The sequence below is a fragment of the Mastigoproctus giganteus genome, chromosome 9 (assembly GCF_048544385.1).
Source record: "Mastigoproctus giganteus isolate SK-2022 chromosome 9, ASM4854438v1, whole genome shotgun sequence".
Taxonomy (NCBI): domain Eukaryota; kingdom Metazoa; phylum Arthropoda; class Arachnida; order Uropygi; family Thelyphonidae; genus Mastigoproctus; species Mastigoproctus giganteus.
In genome coordinates, this window is record NC_143583.1 from 69,371,504 (window position 1) to 69,393,783 (window position 22,280).

Sequence of the window (22,280 nt, forward strand, 5' to 3'; positions counted from 1 at the left end):
ACAAAAACATCCACCTTGGCTGCATCAACTCCTGTTCCAGAAAGTGGGCGAACATTGTACAAGTTGCACATTTTGTTAGGCCGTGATTTGTAGGAGGATCGTCCCCTTTCGGTTTTCCCCCTTGCCACAGCACCTTGCTTTGCTTCTTTAGTCTGGGGCACGTTTCCGTTTAAATACAGTTTAATTGGCCCACGCGAGTAGCACAATTAATATACGTACCATTCTCCTCATATCTAGCAGAGGGAAAGACCTGAGTTCGAATTCTGTCAATGACGCGAGGAATTTTTATGGGCCTTTTTCACAACATCGCTGAGCTAATCGATTTTAGCTAAACACATCGTTTTTATCCAGGAAATTCGGTAGTTTTCGTCTAGCAAACAAGCAAATCGAGCACAGAACACACGAAACTTAAAGATATAATAAATACGGCACATAAAAACTCTACAGCAACTGCTTTAAGAACAGTTTTATCCATCCAGAAAGAGTAGATGGATTCATCCCAAAATTTGAATACATGTACAATTAAGTTATATATGAAAATGGTTCAATTTACCCATCACTTTACTTATTGACGGACGTACTTATCTTCACTCTACGAATAAAAGAAAACATGTTATACTCTAAAGGGGAACATTTCCGGACCTATTTCATCCCCATACTCACTAGATCATGGCCCCAAATTTTGACTAGACTTTTCAAAAGCACCTGAATACCCCTCTGCTGTACACTAAATATCACTAATTAATTTACGAATAGATTTAGACGCCATAATGGAAAAGAACAATTTAATTAAATTTTTTATTTAATAAAATAAAATGCATTTAAAAGTAAAAAAAAATATATATTCCTTATAGTAATTTCATTGGTCGCAGTTGCTCCAAGGAACCCCTGCGACCTTGGTGTCCTGAAACAACTATGCCCTGTGAAATCCGGCCTTAGACAGCCATCCCAGTTCCACCCCTCTGAAGAAACACTGCAATACATTTGGAACAACAATCCTGGTCTTCTTTTTCGGATTTACTTTAGCTCGATTTATTCTGATCCTTTTCTTCATACTTATTTACACCAATTCCACAACGCAATGATAACATTACCTAACTTGTTAGTCATAAATATACAATTATGATTATTTTACGCTGTAATTTTATTTTAAAAATTCCCCCTTATTTAAATAAAAAAAAACTAAATAAAATATTACAGTATATAGATTCTGTTGGAAGTAAAAACTAAAGCATCATACACCGTGTACAATTCAGGTATCACCGGCCCGCAGTACAAATCTGTGTACTCCAATTACCATAAAAACAACAGTCTCAGTACACCACTGTTCAAATACTCTTGTTGGTCGATACTGACTGCTAGCTGGCATCGCAGCTCGCACGTGCATGGGCCCGACGACGTAATACTGCAGTGTAATTTCGATGCGTCATACGGCAGCACGTGCAAAGAAGTAAATTTTCGGTTAAGGGAACGTCACATACGGTTGAACGAATAAGTTGTACGGGACTATTTCCTGTCAGTACAGCTATCAAACGCAAGCCGAACTACCACATTACACTGTTAACTGATCTGTATTTTGTGCAGCATTTAGACATTCGTTAAGTTAACAAAAAAGCTATTTAGCTAATATACAAATAGCAGTGGATACCCCTGATGAGATTAGCAGCAGCCATTAACCGTTAAAAATAGGAAACATTTCTAAAATAATTGGAAGTCAGCAACGTGCGTTTTGGTTTTCCTTGGCAGTGGATAGCGCATTAATTCTATTTAGAGGATATTAATTGCGAATTATTTTTCCAAACTGCTGCTTGCCCATTCAGTACATGTCAGTAAATACCATATAATACCGTTCTGTGCAGATACTGCATTCTGAGAATATTATTTATAGAAGCAATTAACTGCAGAGACATTTGCCTGATAACAGAGAATTCGCTCATAAACACAAATTATTTTAAACATACCTTCATAATTAACCATTTCGTTTTACTTAGATAAACAATTTCTTTTCCTTCGTGTGTGTATAATTCGAATCGAAATGCAACCGTGGATTTGAAGAGTACAAATGACATTCATCTTAATTTATTTTGTTTCTTTTTATCTCGCTATTAAAAAAAGAGATTCAGATATGCGTCTGATTTTTGAGAGAGATCGTAGCGGCCTCTAGTGAGCTGAAATTTCAAATAAATAAATAAAGCTCGCAATTTATATTAATATCTTGTGTTTTTAAGCGAGATAATAAAGCAAAGTATTTAATAGTGTCCCTTGTATAATAATGTTCTTCGTTCATTCTGTCGTAAGCTTATTTTTTAAAATAAAAGTCTTGATTTGATCTGTTGACTCCTACAGAAAATTATGTTTAGTATTTATTGAGAGGTAGCATCTGATTTATTCTTCAACATTACATTCTGATGAAAAAATGCAGACTTTTAACGGCTTTGAACCAACATCAGCTCATGTCTTTTCGAGGATGTAATATACTTCGATCGACACACGAAGTTATTCTACCAGTACAGAAGGGCAAGTTCCACAATTTCAGAGTGGCCTACTTTTATCTAGATGATCTATACGTATAATAATTTGGCAGTCCAATGGTGTCCACTTTTAATGGTCAAATTGGCCTCTTTTAGAGGTCATTAACCAGAAGTTTTTATATCTGAAAGTTTTCTGGATTCCATTGTAAGATAAATTCCAGCGTTCTGGAAGTAAGAAGCAAGGAGATAAAGGAACTAGTGTAAAGGGAAAAAAAGCGCTCGATCTATGTAATTACTAGGATGAGTTCTTTGTTTTGAATTTGACTGAAAGGGGATTCATATTAACGTGGTTCGATAAGTTACTAAAGTACTTGTAGATAGCATTCTTGTAATGCGTCTTATAGGGAAATAATATGCCAAGATTTAGGCAATTTACAAAAGAGTTATTGGTGTATATAATTCGCCTTCATAGCAATAAACTATGATTGGAAAGAAAGAATAAATGACAGGTAAAAATAAAATAAAATTAAATTAAAGAGTCAGATTGCTGTAAAATAAGTAATATAATGATTTCAGAGAAGCGTTTGTTGGAAAAGCTACTGAAGTTAAAGGAGGGAAAAGCTCCGGGGAAGGAGAGATATATTCAGTTATACTTTAAAAGGCTACGTGTTAATCAAACCATCGGAATGTTAATGAGAGCATAATTGGAATCTAGGGAGATCCCCTTGGACTTGAGAAGTGCCAATGTCTTCCCAATCCACAAAGGAGGTGTTTGTTAAAGAGAAGCTAGATACGGCCACTGAAGGTCACTTCTGTAGAATGGAAGTTGGTGAAGTCTATGGTTAAAGATGCAATTCATAGGCATCTGACAAATCTAGTAAATTACTATATTGAAGTTGTTAAACTGCTGGATGCAAAAAGCAGTTTTGACGTTATATACATAGAGTAAACGTTTTTGATATCATTCCGCATGAAAAGTTCTATATAAAATGGAAGAAATTGGAATTTCGCGAAAAATCCTACACTGGATATAGGGTTAGCTAAAAAATAGAAGAGACGGTTGTCGTAAATGGTCACTCTTCAGGGTGGACCAATGTAACAAGTGGAGTCCCTCGGGGTCAGTGTTGGCTCACCTTCTATATCTAATTTTCATCAATGATGCTGACAAGGGATTTTAAGGAACGCTGTCAAGGTTTGTTTGTGGTTTGAAGGTTGAAAGAGTGATTGACAATCTCAGACAGGCAATGTTTTTTTTTTCAAAAACACTTAGATCGGTTGCATATACGGTCGAAAATTGCAACTAAAATGACAATATTCATCTACACATAAGGTTGAAAATTTGTGGTACAGTAATCTGGAGTCGCTTTATAAACTAAAGGGAAGTAAGCCTTTTTTTAAGATTAAAATGATTTACTTGTTATGATTCGATCTGAAGAGAAATTTTACACGCAGTATAAACAGGGGGCTAGGAAGGCATATAATATCCTGTCCATGATCTATAGGACCTTTGCTAGTACGGAGAAATACTTCATTACCCCTCTATACATGAAGATTGTTAAACTGCACTTGGAATATTGTATTTAGGTCTGGAGACGACACCTAAAACAGGACATAAAACTTCTGGAGAGAGTTCAAAGAAGGGCGACCTGTTAGTGATGAATAAAAATTGATGCGCATATGTTAATGAGAGCATAAGGCAGAAAGGCTTAAGGGGATGTGGACTGCAAAGTTTGATAACTAGATATCTAAGGGGAGATCTGATTGAAATATAAGACGTTGAAGGGGTTGAGTAAAATAAATGAGGAAAGGTTGTTCACGTAGGTTACAGATGAACCAGGGACACAAATGTAAAATCTCAAGAAATAATAGGAGACTGGATAGCATAAGATTCATCTATGGGCATCACGTTGTAGAACACTCGAATAAGTTGCTTCCCAGCGTGGTAGAGGCAGCGAGTCTATCTAAATTTAAAGAATAATTAGTTGGTTACCTTGTGGAAATGGGAATAGTATGAATGTTTTGTTTTATTTTATTATTTTTTATTGATGCAGAAAATGCTCGCAACCTTGTATCAGTTGGCCTTACTAATACTAATTATATTCATTACAATTAGCCAATAACTCAGCAACGGAAGTAGCTCCATCGTGATAAGCTTCTCATACCTGACAGTTTCCGCATCAAACTGAAAGCACAAGAAAGGATACCCTAAATCCGCTTAAATACTTTAGTCACGGAAAAAAAATTAACTTCGTTACCAGAACTAATTCACCCATTAATGTTACTGCAGAAGGCAGATTCTATAAATGCGAAAGGTTAACTCGAAAAGAACTCAGTTTGCCTTGACATCGAGCAGCAAGAGTTCAAACGCACGAATAATGGCAGTGAAGGCTAAAACAGCTTCTACCCTTCGGTACCAAGAAAAGGAAAAAGCAGATTAATAAAAGAAAAAAAAAAGGGCGATAGAATGTCTGGTAGAAAAACAAAAGTATTTCCAACGTACACAAAGAGATACTTCTCAAGTTGCAACTTGCTTGTCAGTGGCACTATCATTCGATACAACTGCAGTCTGGACAAGCGTACGGTCACAAAAAAAAAAAAAAAAAAAGACATCAGCCCAGCCCAAGTTGACCAAGTGCAACAGGCGAGCGATGTCTGAAGAACAAACAAGGTTAAGCAAAATCTAACAGACCACTTTATTCATTAGTAATGAATAAAAGGGTTTCTGTCCCATTTCCTGTCTTCCATTGCTGCTGGTATTTTATTCCGGTCCTTCAAGCTATGAATGAAGGCGTTGTCTTTGGCTTTAGGGTGTGTTTGCGTCTTTCTTCTAGCTTTTGTTTTTCCTCGTGTGTCTCGTGCACTTGACAGCGTCCTTTATCCCGTCCCCTAAGTCTGCTCGGTGGACGACAGGACTTTACAAAATGCTGACAAACGACATGGGGGAATCTGTCAGTGGCAGCAATGGACGACTCCTATAAATGACGTGGGTGAAAGAGATAGATAGATAGATAAAGAGATAGAAGGTGGAGGAGGATTTCGACAACTGCCAACCAAAAACCCACTCCGAGTATTCCCCTCCGACCTTGATTACCTGCTTGAGGGAAAAATATTCTTTAGCGATCACAGAGTTTATCTTTCTACAATAATAATTCAACCCAGTTGCCCTTTAGCAAGTGTGTATCAATAGATAAAAAGACAATGTTTACCTCTCTGGAAATCGATTATATGCTTGGGAGGGGGGATAAAAAATAAAAAAAAGATAAGACCCTAACATGTACTCTAAGAATATCAATTATTTATCTCTGATAAAATGTCATCAATAAAAGGAGATTGAGTTGTAGATGCTGTATTAACGACAGTGAATTATTGGAACCGAGTAAGGTTTTAGCTGGCACCAGCACAGTATTTATTTTTTAATAAATTTTGTTTTATTCTAATTTGAATAATAAACATGCTTATTAGTTTAGTACAATTTTTAAAAGAATGTGTCTTGCTTTTATAGATGTTGGTATAAAGCATATTTCTTTGGATAAGATCTGCGCAAATCCATGCCAATAATACTTCCATGAAGAATAAATTAGAATTATTTCTATTATTTTAATATAATTAAAGGTGTGAAAGATTTTGTGGTCCCTGGAGTCGTTTAGGAGTCAACGATATGGAATGTAAAATGGCACATTCCAGATAATTGTAATAAGTATATTTTTATTTTTATTTTTAATAAAAAATATAATTATTATGATTAACCAGCTAGCATGCATTATTATTATTAGACCTACAAGTTATACTCATTAAATAAGTGTAATTACGATGCATACGTATTTCCTTCCAATTTAGGGTACTCAGGCATTAGGGCATTATATAAAATTAATAAGCAAGACAAATATTGTCCACTGTTACGTGCTCAGATGACCAGGTATGTACCGGCAGTGAATTAGCACTCTTATAATTGCATAATTATCTGCATTATAGCGTCTACTGCACGTGGATCTAGTCCTGGTATTAAACTACGCGAAAGGGCATTCCTGTATACATTACAAATACACGATGGTCCTATTAACATTAAAATATAAATATTCACAAACGTATATTCATTAAAAAACAAAAAACAATTAAATAAACACTGCAATTTTTAGAACAACCGAACATGCTTACCCTTGTTGATGCGTTTCCCATGGCGACCGAGTCGTCAGGGTTGTTCACCGTCAATGCCGCACCCCTGCAGTAGCAGCATTTATCCCGTTTCTGTATCCCTTTTTAAGACGCCTCCTACATTTCATAATGTAAAACTGTTTTAACTAAACGATCAGCAGACGAAACTTTTTCACTCAGTTTACAAGTCGTTTGGCATTTATAGAAGAAAAAGATAAAAAGTGGCAAATTACGATAAACTGGAGCAAAAGAAAAAAAAAAATCGCGGGGTCTCACCACATGTGCTGATATCACCAACAGCACGTCAATGCATCTTCGACAGCTGAAATTTGTAGTCGCCTACAGAGAGAGAGAAGAGGTATCCGTACTAAAACCAGTATTCCGCAAATCATTTTCGCCGCAGCGAGCTAACGTGTGCATGCTAGCTGAACTAGAACGAAAACTGACGTCTTGCTAGCCACGCGTAGTAGCTATCTCACGCAAGCGCAGACAGGACCATTCAGACGTTGCCAATATTCTTAGGAAAATACTTTTTCATTTTTCTTTTACAGCTCGAGAAATAAAAAATATATATATATACTTATATATAAATTCAGTTGACTTATTTCAGCTGAGAGTGAAAAGAACAAAGCCTGGTCGACTTATATTAACACGGGCCGGAGCATGTAAAATGCGCTATCGACCAATAGAGGTTAGCTAGTAACAGGTTGCTACGGTACTTTGGCTTCATTGGGAGTTGTTTAGATTTGCATCTACTACAGCTTTCAGACAGGTGTGCCCTAGATAGGTTACTGACAGAGTGCTAGAGCACGTGCTGGTTGTAAGTTATTTTTCTACCAGGGGATATTCGCAAAGGTCCCTCGCTAACACTCCTCGTTCGCCTCAAACTCGTACTAAAATTATTAGCTGTTCTTACTGAGAGTTGGCGCGAGAGAAAACAATATAAGGAGCGGGTAAAAAGACTGATCGATCGATGAAAATTCGAATATATAAACAATAAATAAAAGTATATAAAATAAATAAAAGTAGGATCAGTCTTATAGGGCCTACGTAATAGGCCCTATAAGTCTGATCCTACGTAGTAGAGAAGCTGGAACAGTTTTGGATTCCAATCTCCAGTGTACGTCAGCATTGATTCTGATGTGCCCTATTAATGTGATGCCATGGATTCCTTATCCTCCTTCCGTCCCCCTCAAGGTGACTAAAATGCAAACAAAATGGAGATTTCGCGATTTCTCTTCGATCTTTCGATTGTTATAAAAGATAGAATTTATTTGTGAGAGGAAAAAAGCTGGTCTCTAGTTGATAGCACGCACATTATATTTGCCTGTTATAAAAAGATTTGTGGAGTTATCCCAAATTTTATTAAAATCTAACCAATAGAAATCCAGCAATTATTATATTTTGGTCCGTCTGTCCGCATGTAATAACTCGACTCCCAGTACATGGATTTTCATGAAATTTTATATTTCGCTTTATTTTGGAATTTTACTAAAATCAATTAATTATTTATTCAATGAATCAATAATGAATTGATTATAATTTTTAATTTTATTAAAATCAGATCATTTGGAAATCTAGCAATTATTATATTTCGGTCCGTCCGCATGCAATAACTCGACTCCCAGTATATGGGTTTTCATGAAATTTTATACTTCACTCATTTACAGTGATTTGTCTATGTTTCCTAAATTTCATTTAAATCGGAATAATATAGAAATCTGGAAAATTTAATTTATTATTATTTTTTTTTTTACGCATATCACATGTTCACATACCGTATATTTCAGAAAAAAGCACTGGCTATTATTTTTCTTGCCATGCACTTGCTGAAGGAATGAATGGACAATGTGACGATGCGCAGAAATGAAATTTCTCGGTTTGCGCATAAAAGTCGTTGCCTTTTGCTGTTTTTTTTTGTTATTGTTGTTGTTGTTTTGTAAATCTAATTGCTAATGCGCCTGAAATGTAATACAACGCGTACATTAACTGACTTGTTTAAAAAATAAAGCCTTCTGGTAAGTGGTATTAGGAAAGAGTACTAAGAAACCTTCATTATTTAATAAGGAAAGTCATAATCTGACAGGAGGATAAATAAATATTAGATGAAATAAGGGAAATTTCGTCTACGCGTTACTACTGATCTTGGTTCATAAGTCGAAAAGCACATTTGGACCTTGAACTGATAGGAATTGCAAAAACAAGGACACGAGTAAACAGACACTCGGAGAACGATAAAAAAGTAAAGAAAAATATTGATATTCATTGGTTTTGGATGCTCTTTTGGAATTCATAGGGAGGAATCTATATGATTTCAAAGCACATTTTTAAAAATTAAAAAATCAACTGCGCTTTTAACACAGGTGACATCTAAAGAATACGCCTCAAGTTGTTTATGTTACTTGTAATTTAACCATGGAGGAAATACACTTTTTATACAATTTTTCCTTGAATTTTTTTTATTATCCGATTTGACTTCGAACACTACATTAATATTCTCGACCGAAATTGTCAGACCTGCGTATTAAGAAGACGATAGTACTATGGATAAAGGGATGGTTGAGCAGGAGCAGAAGAAAGCAGTTATTAATGGACACGTGGAGAAGTAGGACACTGAGAAAACACCTGAGTTCGAGTCCCGTTGATGACGTGAGGAATTTTTATCGGCTTTTTTCACAACGTGACTGAGTTAGTCCGTCTCAGGCGAGGGTAGCATGGTTTTTTCTCCCGGAAACTGGTTTTTCGTTCAGCACACTAGATCTACCACAGAACACACGCAATTTAGAGACAGGATACATGGAACAATATGACTTTAGTTTCTGATGCTCCTAAAACCCTACAACAACAACAACATACAGATCTGGAGGCCTCACTTTATGAAGTGGGAATTGATAAAGGGGACGAAAGGATGGCCTTACCAAGAAAGGCTTCAGTTCTGCAAATTGCAGCCTCTTGGGACTATGCATCAGCGAGGTGATTTGACTGATGTATTTAAGGCTTTGAGTGGATTGAGCGAGCTCAGTGCTGATGGCTTTTTCTTCTTCTTGCTCAGACTACACAGATGACGGGCATAAATTCAAATTGAGGAAGGATGGTTGCAGAGAAGGTTGCTGATTGTTGAAACAAACTTCCATCTGGTGTTGCGGAAAGTGAGTAGTTCGAATAAATTCAAGGAAGAACTAGACAAATTACTGGAGAGGATGGGCACATGATGTGGGAAGTTTTTTTTTTATTGGACGATATTTTCTAAGCTTGCTTTCTTGCATTATATGCCACTACTAATACTAGTACTTATTCGTATGTCTTGCATTTTCACACGTTGCTGGAGTTGCTGAAGGTCCTCTTACTTACCATCAGATCGGTCATGTGTGTGAAAACTATATTTTTCTTTAAATCTCAGAAACAGAACTAACTTATTATTTATTTTATTAAATATGTACTATTATAAAGTTATTGCATTCTTGTAAGGAAAATATAAAAAATAAACGACAATATATAAAAAGATTGACTAATTATATGTTTCTCTCCTCAGGCAGATAACCATTCAGTTGACTTTTGAATTTATTCAAATTGTCAGCCTCCATGCAGAGGTAACTTGTTCCAGTAATCAACAATTAGCTGGCTAAAAGAAATCTTCCTGCAATGTAGTCTGAACCAATTCCCTCGTAATTTGAATTTATGGCCCCTAGTTCTGGAATCCTTTAAAACAGCGAAAATTTCGCTTTCCTTCATTTCATTGTCTCCTGTCAGACCCTTATAGACCTCAATCAGGTCTTCTCTAATGCGGGTCTCCTTTTGCAAATCTCACCATGCGAGTTGCTCGTCTTTGGACTCTTTCAAGGTCTCAATGTCTTTTTTCCTCTTGCTATTTTTAATTAGCATAGGTTATTTTGGGTTGTTATTTTCCAAGTGTATGACGTTGCATTTTGTTGAATTAAAATACAGCTGCCATTTCTCTGACCATTCAAGATGCTTGTCCAGGTAATAGTGAACGAGTGCAAATTGTTACTGATCATTAACCACTCTCCCAATCTTTACATCATCTTCAAAAACATGTAACTAGGGTTTACAGTCTCTTCATATTTTTTTATGAAAACCCCCAAACACGAAAGGTAATAGAACTTAGCACTATGCGCGGATTGAAGGTTTAAAAGATGAAAGAAGATACTTGTTGACATTAAACTTAATTTCTGTATATTGTAATTTTCGGGATATATGTGTGATAGGAGGTTGCACAAGAAAATGGAGGTTGGAGGAATAAATGAGGAAGAAGAAATGTTGGTTCTGAGAGTTTGAAGTTGGACAGTAAAAGGATGCGGACCAGTTGTAGTACATGTTCGGACTGGTTTAGAAGAGGGGAGAGGGAATTATGAAAGCCAATTCGGAAGAAAAGTGTACATGGAAGTATCTACAGAAAAGGCATGCAACAGAAACAGAACGTCTATGAGACAGAGAGTGGAGAGTTTTGTAAGTGAATCATTAATTAACCTAATAATTGTCCTCTTTTGAGTGGAGTCTAGAAGCCTGAGAGAGGTTATAAAGGCATCGCCGCAGATGTGGGAGCAATACTCCTTGGTAGGACAGATTTCAGGTTTGCACAGAGTAGCTGTTTTGGAAAAAAAAGTAACGCCAAGAGCGAAAGCAAAAACCCAGTTTTTTAGATGCAGAGGAAGCTCGTTGTTGTTGGGTTTTAGGAGCATCAGCGACTAAGGCCATATTTCTCCGTGTATAATGACTGTAAATTGCACGTGTTCTGAGGTCGATTTTCTGTTTGCTGGGCCAAAAAACCGAGTTTCCGTGAGAGAAAAACCATGCTACCCTCGCCTGAGACCGATTAACTCAGCCACGTTGAGTTAATCGATTTCAGGGACTCGAGCTCAAGTCTTTTCAACACGGTGTGGAGGAGAACGGCGATCCTACTAATTGTGTTACCCACGAGGGCGCAGTGGAAGCAATATTTATGATGTGCTTATACCAAGACAAATTAGAAGTGAGGGTAATCCCTAATAGAGCTACACTGTGCTGCCACTTTATTAGGTACACCTACCTAGTAGCGTGTTGAGCCTCCTGTAGCCTTAAAAGTAGACTGAATTCGTCTAGGCATGGATTGAACAAGATGCTGAAAACGTTGTGCAGGAATAGAGTACAATGCAGACAGTTCCTTGAGATTCGACGGAGGTGTAGGCCTGCAGCGAACAGTCCTTTCCAGCTCATCCCAAAGATGTTCAATAGGATTAAGATCAAGGGACTGAGCGGGCCACTGCAGCAAAGAAAAGTCATTGTCATGTTCCTGGAACCATTCCATAGTGATTCGGGCTTTGTGCACCGGTGCATTATCCTGCTGGAAGTAATCATCTGACTGAGAATAAACTGTCAACATGAACAGATGCACTTGGTCAGAACGATGTTTAAGTATGATGTGGCATTCAGACGTGAATCTATGGGTATCAATGTACCCAACGTGTGACAAGAAAACATTCCCCACACCATAACACTGCCCCCACCACCTTGCACAGTAGTCGTCAGACATGACGGGTCCATGGATTCATGTTGTTTTCGCCAAATTCTGAGCCTTCCATCAACATGATGCACCAGGAACTTCAACTCGTCAGACCAAGCAACTGTTTTCCAATCCTCGATAGTCCAGTGCTGGTATTGCTGTGCCCACAGGAAGTTCTTCATTGATAACAAAGGTACGCAATGTTGTAGCCCATTCGCGACAAAGTGCGACTAGTGGTCCGTTGCGATATTTTGTTCTGCGCACCAAGGTTGTATTCTAGCCATCCTCCTCTGACCTTTCTCATAAACAAGCGATTTTCTTCCACAGGAGTGCCGTTGAGAGGATGTTTTCTGTTCGTTGCACCATTCTCGATACACCCTTGAAACTATGGTGCGTAAAACGTTCAGGAGAACTGCCGTTTCAGAGATGCTTTGTGCAGCATGTCTTGCACTTATACCATGCCACGTTCGAAGTCCGTTAGATCACTCCTTTTCCCCATACTTGCTACAGTTTGTACGCTTAACTGATACTAGAAAGGTTGTTCTGCTGCATTTATATCCACAACTGTGGTCATGAGACTTGCAACGTTGTGGGAAAAACCATTTGTGTGCACAGCAGGTGTACCTAAGAAAGTGGCAGCACAGTGTATGTAATCTTGTCTGAAAATCTGATGTCGTCAAAGATAAGCATAGGAGCAGAAGAATCCTTTTTGCGAGATCTAAGATAGGACTGAGTTTTAGAAGGGTTAAAAGTAACTAAGTATCTTTGGCCCCACTGGAGAATTACCTGGAGATCAGCATTTAAGGAATTGGTAATGAATATTCGAGAAGTTGGAGCTGTTTGTGCAAGGCAAGGTGGAACGCAATGCGGTATCATCAGCAAAACTATAGATAGGATTTCCAGTCAATGGAAGAAGGTCATTAATATGCAATAGGAAGAGAGCGGGAGAAACAACTGAACCTTGGGGAATGCCAGCATCAGTGGAGAAGTTAGAAGACAGAAAGCCGTCTGCCATCACCTGCAGTGAGCAGTCATAGAGAAAACTGGATGCCCAGTTACAAAAAAAATAGTTGGCAAACCATAAAATGGAAGCTTATTTAGAAGCCCTTTATGCCAAACACAGTGAAATGCCTTTGAAATGCCAAAGGTAACTGCTTAAAGTTTTACCAAACTATTGCATTGAATTTGTCCATAAATGAGTAACATAAGCCAGAATATCACCAGTGGATCGACACTGACGGAATCCGTACTGGTGATCATTGATCAGATGGAAGGTTTCTGGATAGCTTAGGAGTTGGCGGTTAATCGATATCTCCTTTACTTTAGAAAGATTGAAGTAAGAGCAGTGGGACGATGGATGGAAGGGATTTGTCACCCTCTTTAGGAACTGATTGGATAAGAGCAAATTTCCAAGCAGAAGAAAAAACGCCAGTATAATAAGAATGTGTAAAAAGGTGACAGAGAATAGGAGATTAAGCTCAGGAGCACAGGTTTTGAGAACAAGTGGAAAAATACTATAAACAGTGTTAAGCACCTATCTATAGAAATACTATAGGTAGGTGCTTTCTTGGCATCTAGACTGTTCAAGACTGTTCCTTACAAGAATCTTTTCCAGAATAAAATCAAATTATATCCAAACTCCTTCGTAATAACTAAGCGAGAAAGAAAGTCATCTGCACACAGCAGATATTAAAATAATATAGATAACAGGTGGTACGTGTAGGTACCTAGAAATAGAAGGGATACAATTAAAAATATTACTAATTCAAATCAAAAGGGACTATGAATATGCTTTCAGTAATAATGCCTAATTAAAAGCCTGTGATTTACTGTACAAATTATTACACCTCTTTCAAAGAAGGCATTGTGCTGTCCCAGTACGAGGAATAGAACGATTTGAGCATGTGTGTTTCCAGATGGATTGTAAAAGCGGAAGGCTAAAATAGGCTTGAAGTGTGGGTGATCAGTGTTTGACATTGGAGAAAGGCGTCAATGTTTATGCAAGTGCTAAGATGTTCTACCACGGATGACTGATTATTAGTGGTGTTGATTCATTCTCACTGCGAAGAGGGAGGAATATCGTTGAAAAGGTTTTTCTTTATTATATAAATGGCAGACTGTTTACGCATGGATTGAGAGAGAATAGTTGGGTGTGACATTGGGCGTACCTTCGAAGACAATAAGTTTCTTGTTCCTCTCCTGAACATTGATAATAAAGATGAAAATGTGTATAGGAGAAACGATAACAGTGGCAGAAAATATGAGTGAAATCTTGGAGTTTAAATTTCCATAGTTTGAGCATGTGGAACAAGCCAAACTCTCATCCTCCAACTAACATAGAGTTTAACCACAGATTGCACAATGTATTCTTCCGGGTAGTAGCCATTTCCTATGTGTTTTTTTCTGATTTTCTTTTAACCAAATAAACGGGCATATAGGGTGAGTTGTGATTGCTTTCATTTCACCCAAAACTTCCCCGGGTAAATCGTGGGAGAAGTACCCAAGGATACTTCTCGCACGATTTTTTTCTCTCTGAAGGTAGCTTGACTGAAAAAACTGTGTACCCGACATCAGATTCTGTAGACGCATCAGTTAAAACTCTGTATCTGCCGTATCTGCCCAATTCTAACTCATGATTCTGAAATCTGATCGGGTGCTCTACAATCCATAATCAAGAGATTCCTCACAGAACAATACTTAATTGAGAATTACTATTCTCAATTAGTATGGAATATCCTCCCATTATCCATTTTAATAGCGATATCCTTTTCACCCCTTTTCACCATCATAACTTTATCTTATCAAAATTTATTTTCATTTAGCATTCTCATCTCCGTTTGAGTCATTTAGATGACTCAATAGGAAACTCTACTTTCCTTAGAAATATGTGGAATAAATCTTAACCATCATCATATATTCCTTTCCTCATTGCAGGCACCAGAACCAGAACTTCGATGAAACTGTTCCTACGACACCCATCAGTTTCTATCAAATCATCTAACATTCTACTTTTCCATCTTCCTCTCAGTCAGGTTTTAATTTCAAATATACACTGAGTGATCACTGAATTATGACCACCTACCTAATACTTCGTAGGTCCTCCTTTTGCCCTCAGTACAGCAGCTATCCGACGTGGCATTGATTCAACAAGATGTCGGAAGCGTTCAGGAGGAGGTAGGGCCAACCAGGCTGTGTGTGTAATGCGGTCAGCAATGCGGGTATGGCGGTGATTGGTGTATCCAGACGCCTGATATGCCTTTCCACAGTGTCCCGCTAGTGCTCTATTGGATTGATATCGGCGGAGTTCGGAGGCCAATCGATATGCTGGAAGTCAGAACTGTGTTCCTCAAACCATCCCTGCAAAACAAGTGCCCGATGGTTTGGTGCATTGTCATCTTGAAAGACACCGTTGCCATTCAGGAAAAAGTGTAACATAGCGGGGTGTACACAGTCAGCAAGCAATTGACAATAGCGAAGACCACTGATACGTTGCTCCACATGCACCAGGGGTCCAAGTTCCTGCCAGTGAAACATGCCACACACCATACAACCGCCTCCACTGGCCTGCACTTTTGATACCATGAATGATGGATGAAGAGCCTCATGTTGTTGACGCCAAATCCGTACACGACCATCCACGGTGTGGAGTAAATAACGTGACTCATCCGACCAGCACACCTTCCAGTCTTCTAACGTCCAACTTGCATCCGCTTTGCACCAGGCGAGTCTTTTACGCCGATGAACCTTGGTTAGGAGAGGATGTTGTAGGGGTCGTTTGCTGGTATAGCCCATACGCGCGAGCGTGCGACTCATGGTCATGCCAGATATTGTTCCGAGTTGGCCCATGTTGTATTGGGTAGTCAACTCTTCAACAGTGCTGCGCCTGTTCGCCTGTACAAGTTGTCGGACCCGGCGCTCACCTCTAACATCAACCTTTCGCTGACCTTTGCAGTTTTGCCGTCGGGTCGTTGTTTGATCATTTTGACGACAGTCCTGGTACACTTTAACTACGGCGGCTCTCGAACACCCCCACCAGTTCAGCCGTTTGGGAAATCGAGGCACCAGCCCGTCGAGCACCCACAATCTGCCCTTTATCAAAGTCCGATAAACCCTTCCTTTTACCAATCACGCTCGGGATTTTACTACCTACTGAACCACTGACACCTTATCTATGCTGCGTAGGTCGATTAACTGCGCACTCTCGTACCCTCACGTGGTCAACGGTTTGCATTCACTTTTAATAAGGGTGGTCATAATTCAGTGATCACTCAGTGTATTTCTTAACAAGCTCTCCCCCTCGCTACACGTCCAATTCTTTTCCTCGTGGGCTTTATAATGCCTCAGTTTTTTTCAAATTCTCCTCAGTATTTCCTCATTCCTAACCCAATCTGCCCATTTTGCCCTTTCGCGCCTCCTCCACACTCAGATCTCAACAGCTTCAATTCTTCTGCTATTCTCCTTCCGTCTTCCTCAGGGCGCATGTCTCAGCCCTACAACGCACGAGGCTCTATACAAAGCATTTATCTAACCACTTCCGGAACGTATCCATTCTGCCTGTAAATATCTCCTTTCCAAATGGTATCTTACCCATTACAGTTCTAGTTCTAATTTCCTGACTACTACTCCTATTACTTATTAGCAGACTATCAAGATATCTGTATTTATCCACTTCTAACACCCTCATAGCATCAATTTTAATAGCGATTTCCTTTTCACTCCTTCCTACCATCATAACGTTTATCTTATCAGAATTTATTCCCATTCCTATAGTTCACAACTTTCCGTTAATCCTCCCAAAAATCTGTAACAGATATCACTACCATAATTTGCAAATCCATTGTCAGTACAATTTTACCTTCTATCTTTACATCCATCATCTTTCCTCCCGTTCCCATCCCCTGCCTCTATTACCTCTACGTTTGGTAAAAGCTCACCAATTCCAACTTCACTAATTCGGACTGCCTTCTTTGTCTATGTTTGTTTTTATCGAGAAAGTAAATCTTTCCTGCAAAAGAACTTAATCATACAATTCCGAAATTCTTTAAGAATGGTTTCACAATCGCTTTGTAAACGAAGTAAATTCATTTTCAGAAGTAAAAATTAAATGCGAATGAAAACATTAAGAAATTTTTATTTTCAGATAACCAATGTCAAGTTTTCTTATACTCCAGTGCCACGGCCCTCGTACAACCCAGGAAGTCATTCTCAGCTGCAATAGTTGGTGTTTTTTTACGATCCTGACAAGAGGAGAAAATACAATGACCAATTTTAAAAATTATAACCTAAAATGCGCTATTTACAACTGGAGCTTCAAAAAAGGTATGACTTAAACCAGAGTACAGTAGTAAGTTCGTGGCAAAAACTATAAAATAGCGATGGTGTTCTTATTTTAGATGGAATCAACGATGAAAAGTGTCAAGATGTTCTGAACAACAGAAACGGAAAGAATATTAATTAACAGCATTTCGAAAAGGAAAAATCTATAGTTGAAGTGTCAAAGTGTCTATTGTCAAAGAAAAGAAGAATAAAATAAAGAAAAAAGTTAAATTAACACAAAGACTGAAGTTTCCCTCTACTCTCATTAAATTTGCTGACTCTGAGGAGGAATTCCAAAAATATTTCAACTACTCAAAAGAAATGAATAACGTTGTTATGAACGGCAACTCATCTGCACCTTTAATAATCAAAATATTCCGATTTCTTCTCCAAAAAAAAGGACAATACGGTGGATTGGATCAACAAGTGATTAAATTTATAATTATTAGCGTTTAATTATATTTCATTATTTAAAAAATCGTATTATTCGTGTTCTGTTTGATTTGAACTCTCAGCCACTTTGCGAGAAAGACCCATAAAATTCCTCACGTTATTGACAGGACTTCAACTCGAGTCTTTTCCACCCGGTGTGGAGAGGACTGTGATGATACCAAACGGTGCTGCCCACGATGGTCCAAATTACTTCTATTAACTATGGAAGGAACTAATGTTTTAATGAAATTTAGACCAGATTTGATTGGTCAAATAAATTAAAACTTAAATCTCAGCTTCTTGCCCAAAGTTAAGTACAATATCCATTGCTATCTACGAAGACGCTTCTTCTGAAGTAACATTTCAGAAACACAGTGGGTTATCCTATGTACAGGAAATACTTCGAAGTTTCGTAAGATTTCTAATTTATTGAGCTGCTTTTCAAATACAGCTGAACAATGTTTGCGGTTAGTTACAAGAGATACCGCTCTATAGTCGGAAAGTGAAATGAAAGTACCGTGTACATCCGCAAGAGCGGCAACGGACGCTCTGTAGCAGAATAAAGACGATTATCGATTGCAAAATACTTTCGTCCGATAAGCCGTGTCGCCCACTCATTGGTCACTGAAGTATGTGTGTGCGCGCACATACTGTAACTCCGAAATGGAGAGATCAACGCTTATCAAACTAACTATGCAGTGACCTTTCAATGATGAGATTTAAGGGATATGGAAATATACATTTAAGTTTCTGAATAGCTCGTACTTGGTACGTAATACCAAACAGGAGCTATTATGAAAAAGAGACGATGCCAATGAAACACCTGATACAGCAAATCTTGGAACTTCTATCTGTTGAGAGCGCTATGACTATAGCTAGCAGAACCTCTACTACAGAGGACAGTGTCCCACTTCCAGAAAGGATTATAGTACTCCTACACAAAAAATGTAACTGGAAGTGCTGCTGACTGACTTTTCCCTTTTGATAAAACGAAACAATCCATGGGGATAAAGCAGATAACAACTGCTATAGCGTTAACTGTTCCCATATGGGATATCCAGGATGAAAAACATGGAGTTGATTTTCTAAAGCTCCATACCACGTTACGTTTTTCTCAAGACTTGAAGTTATACGCGCTTAGTACAATTTAATGAATTGTACCTAACGTAGCATAATATTTCGAACCCGATTCCATTACTGGTGTGTACATCTGAAAACTCAAAATGGATTTCCAGAACCATAAATTCTATAAGAAAATATTACGCTGCTGTTTCTTTGATATATCTTCTTCACTTTGTCTTCGCCGGTAGAGTAGTGGTTATAATCGCTGAAATCGCTACGCGGCATGAAAAAGGCCTGAGTTCGAACTTGCCAATGGCACGAAGAACTTCTACGGCCTTTTTTTCACTCCGTGGCTGAGCTAGTCGGCCTCAGGAGAGAATGGTAAAGATTCCCCTCGTAAACTCTGGTCTTTTGTCCAGTAAAACAAACAAACCGACCAAAAAACCAACGCAATTTACAGACATAACACCAGAAGATTACCAGTCATAACTAGTAATCTTCTAGTGGCCCTGATATGAGGTTGTTTTTTTTTTTTTTTTTAATCTTCTTCATTTGAGAAATAATTGCGCTCAAGGAATATTTAGAGGTAGATTATACAGATGTCCTGTAATTGTAGAATATCTTTCTCGTAGTTATAATCAATATTAAGTTCCTCCATGAGATTTTCGAATTTTCCATAATAAAATAAGGAAACAGTCACTTCTTTTTGATTATTAGAGTATCTCATTTTCAACAAAACCTTATTCCAGGAATCTCTTCAGAATTATTACATATTCACTTGTTTTCTTTCACTGGAGGGTTCCATGTCAATAAAGTCTTTTAAACGATTATTAATATTATAACAGATGATTAAATATTCAAAAGTATAAGAGTGAACATTTATAAAAGGCGATAAAGTTTTCGTCTTTAACGATGATAGTTATTCTAGTAGACAGCCTAAATTATAAACAATGATAAAAGAAAACCCTTTTCAATAGGTCCTTTGTGTCTTTAAGAAACTGTTCGGTATTTTCTGGGATATTTTCACTTCATAATCAAGTTAGTCATCATTTAGAGGGCCGGAGAAGGCTCTCCCTCCCTCCCTCCCTCCCTCCCTCCCAAAGAAGCTCAGATTTTTTAGTTCGACAAACATACTACAGAACTCACACGTATTCAAACATTCGATATAGTATTCAGCTGTTTGCTTTTATTTTTATTTTCTTTTAATTTTCCAGGATTGGGTTAGATTTTCATCCATTGGTATTCATATCGTGCTTCAACCAGTATTTTGTCGCTCCAGAAAGGCAGATAAAGTAATCGTTTCACAAACGTGGCAATCAAAAAGTAGGTGTAGAATATGTAAAATTTCAGCTGTAATAAGTTTAGAGTGCAATGAATCGTTCAGGTGCCATCTGGTTGTTCCATATACACAGTCATGCTGACGAATATGAATAACATTTAAAATCTAACGAATCACGAAGCTGACAGCTAATTTGCATTAAGTTTACAGTGCAATGAATCGCTAAGTTGACATCTGTCTGTTCCATAAAAACAATCATGCTGACGAATATGAATTGAGTTTAAAAGCCAAAGAATCGTGCAGCTGGCATCTAGTTGTGCCATCAAAATAGTCACGAATCTTCAAATAGAGAGGACTCTCAAAAAATATTGTGGGCTATCGATTTCAAAGAAAACTTGAGCGCTTTTGCTGTATACAATTTGCACCAACAGTTAAGACCATGATACGTCAGTATAGTGATGGTAAATCAGTGTGTGTGTGTGTGTTGTGGTCGGTTTGCCAAGTTTTCTGGATAAAAAAATAGTTTCCTACCGAAAAAAGTAATAAAACTCGTGACTGAGACAAATTAACTCGTCCGTAGAGAGATTATAAGAGTTATATACAACTCCCAAAGAATGGAATAAAGTAGGTATACGTTATATTTGGTCAGCATCTAAAAGCAGAGAGCAAAGAAGGCAGTTCAGCATTTATTAGAAATCTTTATTGCAATAATAATAATAGTAATGCAATGGATACATTGCAATAAGCCCTTGACGGCCACAAAGCCAGGGGTTAACAGTAATAGTACAATATGTAAGAAAAAGAAATTAATAAATTAAATATAAAATGCATATGTGAACGAATAAAAGCAAATACAGCTCAACACTCAAAGTATAATACAATTATAAACATCACAATGTACAAAGAATATACAGGTGGAAAACTGCAAGGTTGGTTGGTAAGCCATCTTCATGTCGCATTGCTGTCTTGCGGCATTAAGGCGAGCTTCAAGGAGAAGGATCAGGGACAGGGAAGCACAATTTAACGGTGTGGCGTCTGTACTCCCTATCACAAGAAAACTTATTAAGGTCAGCATCCAAAGACTGGGCACATGAAAGTGGCTGAAATGGCAGAAACCTATCGGATAGGTGGAGACGGCTGAGATGTGGGCACAGAGTTGGAGTTGCTCTGAGGGAAGGCTAAGGGACTCTCCAAGAGCACAGGTCCCAGAATGATTGTGCCGAGATCTTGCCAGTGATAATTTGTTGTGGTATGGCATTTCACCCCAATCAGTGTGGGATGCCGGTGAATTTTTATCAAACTGGCCATTTCAGTTGTCCTTAACTGTGGAGGAAGGTTATGTTTGTGTATGGCCCATTTTAAGAGCCAAAACTCAGTAGAAAAGAGTGGCCGAATTGTGCTAGGGGCAGCAGATGCCCATACTTCTGCAGCATATAGAAGCGGAGAGTATACTGTGCTTTTTATATATCTTCTGGTGGTCGTTACTTCATTAATATAATGCAAATGCTGTTTGGCCATCCATCGGAGTCGAGCTGCCTGGGTGAGCAGCTTTTCCATGTGGTTACCAAAGCAGAGCTTAGGATAAAAAACAACCCCCAAATCAGTATGTTTCTTGACGATGGGAATAGGAGAATTGCATAGTGTTGGCTGAATATAGGAAGGCGTTTTCTTTAATGAGAATATCATAAATTCAGACTTTTCTGGATTTATTTTTAGTCCGAACTGGTTGAGGTAGTTTGCAAATTCCAGGAGTATATTGTTAATTGATGCTGTTATCATGAGAAGACCATCATGTGGAGAAATCAGTGTGAGGAGTTTCATATCATCAGCATAACATAGAGTATCATGCCTGGACTCAACAAACGGCGAGATAAGCGCTGTAAATAAGAGGCCGGATAAGACACCACCCTGTGGCACGCCTGAAGAGACACATCGCTCGTATGTTTGGCCGTGGACAGTAAGCCGGATTATTCTATTTTGAAGGAGTGAAGTGAGGAACTGTAGAGTGTCTCCCTTGATTTGATAATGGTCTGAAAGTAGCTTCAGCATTGCAGGAACGTTTATTGAG

The 22,280-nt window shown here is 38.1% G+C and overlaps 1 protein-coding gene across 2 annotated transcripts in view; it reads right to left on the bottom strand.

The window, feature by feature from the left end:
* The window catches only part of LOC150080428 (cGMP-inhibited 3',5'-cyclic phosphodiesterase 3A-like), a 256,303-nt gene that overhangs the window by 106,391 nt on the left and 127,632 nt on the right, over window positions 1-22,280 (bottom strand). Inside the window, exon 1 of one of the 2 annotated variants that reach the window (XM_090381599.1) lies at window positions 6,627-6,821. The exons of the other annotated variant lie outside the window; for it this stretch is intronic. Within the exon in view, the coding sequence (XP_090237725.1) occupies window positions 6,627-6,647 (21 nt within the window). The 5' untranslated portion in view covers window positions 6,648-6,821. Of the gene's footprint in view, window positions 1-6,626; window positions 6,822-22,280 lie in introns of those variants that run through there. 2 annotated transcript variants of the gene reach the window in all.